The sequence below is a fragment of the Drosophila innubila genome, unplaced genomic scaffold (genome assembly GCF_004354385.1).
Source record: "Drosophila innubila isolate TH190305 unplaced genomic scaffold, UK_Dinn_1.0 38_U_U, whole genome shotgun sequence".
Taxonomy (NCBI): Eukaryota; Metazoa; Arthropoda; class Insecta; order Diptera; family Drosophilidae; genus Drosophila; species Drosophila innubila.
In genome coordinates, this window is record NW_022995669.1 from 1 (window position 1) to 5922 (window position 5922).

General features: G+C 45.0%; 2 protein-coding genes across 2 annotated transcripts; both read left to right on the forward strand.

The window, feature by feature from the left end:
- The first annotated feature begins 552 nt into the window (after positions 1 to 552).
- Positions 553 to 2984, forward strand: LOC117793237 (sphingomyelin phosphodiesterase). The gene is made up of 4 exons (XM_034633526.1): positions 553 to 1592; positions 1653 to 2370; positions 2542 to 2691; positions 2752 to 2984. The coding sequence occupies exons 1-4, from the start codon at positions 571 to 573 to the stop codon at positions 2857 to 2859; spliced, it is 1998 nt and encodes a 665-aa protein (XP_034489417.1). The 5' UTR covers positions 553 to 570; the 3' UTR covers positions 2860 to 2984.
- Positions 2985 to 3633: 649 nt separating this feature from the next.
- On the forward strand, positions 3634 to 5916 carry LOC117793238 (sphingomyelin phosphodiesterase). The gene is made up of 4 exons (XM_034633527.1): positions 3634 to 3801; positions 3883 to 4777; positions 4840 to 5707; positions 5775 to 5916. Exons 1-4 carry the CDS (start codon positions 3675 to 3677, stop codon positions 5871 to 5873), a joined length of 1989 nt encoding a protein of 662 aa, XP_034489418.1. The 5' UTR covers positions 3634 to 3674; the 3' UTR covers positions 5874 to 5916.
- The last annotated feature ends 6 nt before the right edge of the window (positions 5917 to 5922 follow it).

A 5922-nucleotide genomic window follows, 5' to 3' on the forward strand; every position in this document is an offset into this window, starting at 1 on the left:
GTTTTAATAGTCATGTCGCAACAAAAGACGGTAGCCTTGATACACGGATTTTCAAATTTCAAATTTTTGATTCTCAATTATCATTAAATTGTGCCAATTAATATGCTTAATATGTAAAATATTTTAGAATTTGCCCCATTTCAGATTGTGTCCGCAATTGCTTAGTATCGAATTATTGATATCGTAACTTTGCCATTCACGACGAGATGACCGGAAAATGATGAACTAAATTCAAACTGACTGGCCTAACTAATGACTTAAAATTCGCAAAAACGATTAAATTGAATCTATTAAATAATAAACATCAATAAAATCTAACAACCGATTACAAATGCTTTTTATTCGTAGGTTAGTCGTAAATTTCTTTTAGATATCAAATTCAACTTAGGCTAATCCTAATCATTAGCTTGCATTGTGATTATGAGTTGGCTTATCATTATCGACCACTTCACACTACGATCATTTTGTATGAAAGCGATAGTCGCTGATAAGCTGCTGTTTACGATGCCGTGAGAAACCTATAAAATGGAATCCAGGTGGGGTAAGTGTTTCAGTAGTTTATCAATTGCAATGAGGTGCTTGCTTATTCTGTGCTGCTGCTTCCTGGTCGCGTCTGCAGTGAATCTGCCAGGAGTGCCAGTTGACTTTGACTTGGATGACAAGGTGCTGTCAGCGATTGCCGACGATGTGGCTGGACGGCTGGAGGAGGAGTACATGACATTCCTGAAGACAGGAGTCGAAACTCCGGCGTTTAAGAAACTGACGACTCAGCTGGCAAAGGCTCACACCAAAAAGGATATATTCACCAAAAATCTTGTCGATCTGGAACCGCGTGATTCGTTTGTGGTATGCACAATGTGCAGATCCGTCATTAACATTATGATGCGAACTGTTCGCGAGGAGGATGGTGAGCTGAATGGCGAAGACAGTGGGAAGATCATGAAGGCAATTGCAATGGATGTGTGCCGTCGCCTAAACCTGCAGACGGAGGAGGTGTGCGAGGGTTTGATTGACTCCGAACTGCCAACAGTGGATTACATAATGCGCAACTCGGAAATGGACTCCGACAGTTTCTGCTCCCTTTTCATGGGCTTCACTTTCTGTGACAAGGGCAAGAGTCCAGCCTACAACTGGACCTTGACTGTTGACAACAAAACTGAAGCCATGACCAGCTCCAAGTCGGATACACCACGTCACAGTGTCAACGATTTAAAGATCTGTCAATTCACGGACATCCATCACGATCCTCTCTACGAACCCGGAAGTCTCGCTGCCTGCGACGAGCCAATGTGTTGCCAGCGTAAAAAGAACGAGGTAGAGGGCACAAGTGATGCAGCTGGTTTCTGGGGAGACTACCGTGACTGCGATCTACCCTGGAGATCCTTTGAGTCCGCTCTGGAACATGCCGCCAAAACGGAAGAGTGCACGTATATCTATCAAACCGGCGATATAATTGATCATATGGTTTGGGCAACTTCTGTGAAAAAGAATAGTGATGTACTGTCCAAGGTTAGCAGTCAGTTCTCGAAAGTATTCCCCAAAGTGAATGTCTATCCCTGCATAGGCAATCATGAACCACATCCGCTCAACAAGTAATTCTTATAAAATTTAAACTCCTTTTCTGTGTTAATCCTAATGGTTTTCATATACAGTTTCAGTCCCGAAGATGTGCCGAATGAGGTAAATACCAAGTGGCTATACGAGCACTTGTACAACGACTGGAAGAACTGGCTGCCAGCAGAGACTAAGGAGACCATTCTCAAGGGTGGCTACTACACGGTTTCGCCAAGGAAAGGTTTCCGCATCATTGCATTGAATAGCAATGACTGCTATACGGATAACTTTTGGTTGTACCACAGTGGCTCGAACAAGATCCCTCAGTTGCAGTGGTTCCACGACACTTTGCTGGCCGCCGAGGCTGCCGGTGAAAAGGTGCATATCCTGACCCACATTCCATCCGGAGATGGCACCTGCTGGGTCGTCTGGGCTAGAGAATATAATCGCTGCATTACCCGCTTCCATAAAACTATTAGTGGTATTTTCAATGGACATTCGCACAAGGATGAGCTGGCGGTGCACTATTCGGATGAGGGCCATGCCACGGCTGTTGCCTGGAACGGTGGTGCCTTGACCACATACAGCTACAAGAATCCCAACTACAGGGTATATGATGTGGATTCCGAAACATTCGATGTGACCAACCATCGTACCTACATCTATGATTTGAATGAGGCTAACAAGCATCCCGAGCAGCAGCCCAACTGGTTCCTCGAGTACGAATTCATCAAGGAGTTCACTGAGGACACAAGTCCTGCGGGCATTAACAAATTGCTGGATGAGTTTGCGGACAAACCAGCTCTGATGCGCAAGGTAAGTGGAAGATTTAGAGGGAAGACGGAGGTTATTCTTATAGATAAAACTGTTTGTCCTGACTGACTGACTGACTGACTATTTATTGTGAAGACCTATGAGGCTAAGATATAGCACAACATATCTGAATTTCTTATACATATTTATGCTCTAACTATTTCTATTTCGTAGTTCTGGCGATACAAGGTCACCTCGGCTGAACCACAAGTGTCGGCAGGCTGTGATCGCTATTGCCTGGCCGGTTCCCTCTGCCGTGCCGCTGTCACGGTGAACGACCAGACAGCACGTTGCGAGGAGCTCAGGGAGCGTCTTTTCAAGGCTGTAAGTGAAAGCAAATATTATTTTTTCGCAACAAGTTAATTAATCTTCTGACCTCTGCAGTTGGACGAAGAAAAGCCCGAAGATGAGGGCGATGGAGCTGCAGCTCTTAGTGTCCTGAGTTTAACCTCGCTCCTTGCTCTCGTCCTCTCCATGAGAGTTGGTTTCTAGAGACTTTTATCTGTATATACTAATTTTAAGTCAAATAATCGCAAATTCCATTTCATTTTCAACAACCTTTTTACGATTAGGTTCAAGTATTCAAAATACATTTATCTGTAAGTACATACAATCGATTTGATTAATCTTGTGTTATTTTTTTGACAACCTATCGCCCGGAATAGACTTTGACGGGTCTTTATGTGGGGCCTGTTTCGTGCTTAAGGTTGGGTTATCATCCAGATTAAGCCAAAAACATCAAATTAGCACAAATGGTCCAATAAAACCATAAAATGCAGCTAATATTATATAATGCCATTTATATGAATACCTATGATGTATAATGAATACGTATATAGTTTATAGCTCATTCAGCTTAACTGTTTGACTTTTGATCATATCGTTAGAATTTGGCACGTGAATCTTAACTCGATAATCTATAGAGCTCTCAAGTGTTTATTGGCTTATCTTCAATGGGTATTTTTGTACTTCTAATCCAGTTTCCTGGTGGCAGATCAATATTTGAAACTGACAGATAGAGTTACTAAGAATGGTTTTTCTTTGAGAATGTAAAATTCAGAAGTTGGGGCTTTGAGTCTAAAAATGTTAAATTCAACATTTTTATTTGGTTATTCCCCTAGTTACGAGTGTAAATGAACCTAGTGGGTGCTATAAAAATCTCTTTTTAGATTGTATCAATTATGTTGTTATGTTATTTAAAGTTATCGGTAGTTATTGCTTGATAAGAGTTTTAACTACCGAAATGCTATAAATGTGACTTGTTGTGGCCTGGAAACCGTTAGTTGCACTTGGATCAGCGTCGTGCGATGAGGTTACAGTGGAGTATTGTGCTTCTGGGCGTGGCCGCCTTGATGGCCAACACCTGGGCACATCATTTAGCCGGAGTGCCGAACAGTTTTACCACCGATGAGCGTCTGACCGCAGCCATTTCAGGTGTGTTATCGTTGATAGGGTCAAGTTCTTGGAACTAGAAATCAAGATATTTAAGAGTACTCAATTTATATCACTCCTCAGCCAGCGTGGCGGAAGAGATTAGTCGTGAGTTTTCCAAGTACATGGAAACGGGAGTGGAATCACGTAGACTGAAGGAACTGGGTGCTGAGTTGCGTTGGAGTCACAGCCAGAAGGACATATTTACACAGTCCATGACGGAACTGAGCTCAGCGGATCAGTATTTCACCTGCACATTCTGTAGAGCCACAGTCAAGGTGATCGCTCGCACCTTTACAGGTCCCGATGGGGAGTTGACTGGACCCAATCGGGATGCGAATGCCAAGAAGACGATGCTCAGCCTTTGTGACTACTTCCACATTCAGACGCAGAATGTTTGCAGTGGTCTCTTCGATCTCAATTGGCCAATTCTCGACTACATCTTCAATGAAACCATCGCGGAGCCGAGCTCCATTTGTGGCATGTTGCCCATTAGCATTTGCCAGTTGGATCAGGAGGAATACAACCTCAACTTGACCATCGTCGGTGATATTCCCCTGGAGTCCAACACGCATACGGCTGAGAGGAGTGATCAAGATTTGCAGGTTCTTCACCTGACCGACATTCACTACGATCCTGAGTACAAGGTCGGCAGCTTGGCAGATTGTGATGAGCCCATTTGTTGCCGGGATGAGTTGCCCGGAGGTTCCTCTGCGTCGGGAGCTGGTTACTGGAGTGATTACCGCAATTGTGACACACCCAAGCACTTGATCCTCAATGCCTTCGGGCACATTAAGAAGACACACAAGCTCGATTGGATCTATCACACGGGCGATGTTCCACCGCACAATGTCTGGTCCACCACAAAACAGGGCAACATGGATATGCTAACTGAAATCGATGAATTACTCACCGAGCATTTCCCTAATGTTCCCGTCTATTCCTGTCTGGGCAACCACGAGCCCCATCCCACAAATGTGTATGTCTATCAACCAGAAATTCCATTCTCTTCCCATCTTAATGTTCTTTGTTGCCTTTCAGCTTTGGCAACAACGAGATACCCGCTGAGCTGAGCATTGATTGGCTTTACGACCACGTCTGGAGTCTGTGGAAGAAGTTCCTCCCTAAGGAGGCTGAGGTCACCGTTCGTCGTGGTGGCTATTACACGCACTCACCCAGTGCTGGTCATCGTATCATTGCATTAAACAGCATGGATTGCTATCTCTTCAATTGGTGGCTTTTCCACAATGGCTCCATTGTTCTCGAGCAGCTGCAATGGTTCCATGACACACTCTTGGCAGCTGAGAAGGCGGGAGAAAGAGTACATGTCCTCTCTCACATTCCCTCCGGCGATGGCGACTGTTGGTCGGACTGGGCCAGGGAATATAATCGTTTGTTGGCTCGATTTAGCAATACCATCACGGGCATCTTTAACGGACACACCCACAAGGATGAGATGAATGTGCACTATACGGAAACTGGAGCTGCTGTTGCCGTGTCCTGGAATGGCGGCAGTTTGACCACCTACTCCGACAAGAATCCCAACTATCGGCTGTATGAGCTCAATCCACAGACCTGGCAGGTAGTCGACCATCAGACCTGGATATTTAATCTAACCGAGGCGAATCTTCAGCCAGATGTGTCGCCCAAGTGGTTTAAGGAGTACGAGTTCAGACAGCACTTCACCAGCAATTTAAGTCCTGCTGGCATTGACAAACTACTTGTGGAGATGGCCGAAAAGCCGGACGTATTACGCAAATTTTGGCGGGTTAAGGTAACCTATGCGGATCCCAAGCTGAATGCTGGCTGTGATGACGATTGCTTGAGCGGCACACTCTGCCGCATTGCCACCAGCAACTTCAAGGACAGGAAGCGATGCCGCGAACTGCAGGCCATTCTCCGAGAGAGTGTGAGTGGAATCTGAACTTGATAATCCTACACGCTAATCTAACTATCTAACCTCTGTCCTTTTTCAGCTGGATAATGAGAAAAAGGGTGATGGTGCCGCCTCTTTGGTCGCCTACAGTTTCACCTCTTTGGTGGCTCTGTTTTGTGCTCTGCGCTATTTGTTTTAATTGAAATGGCAACAGAGACGTCTGCTAATCCACAGCTTATCGCTGTCGC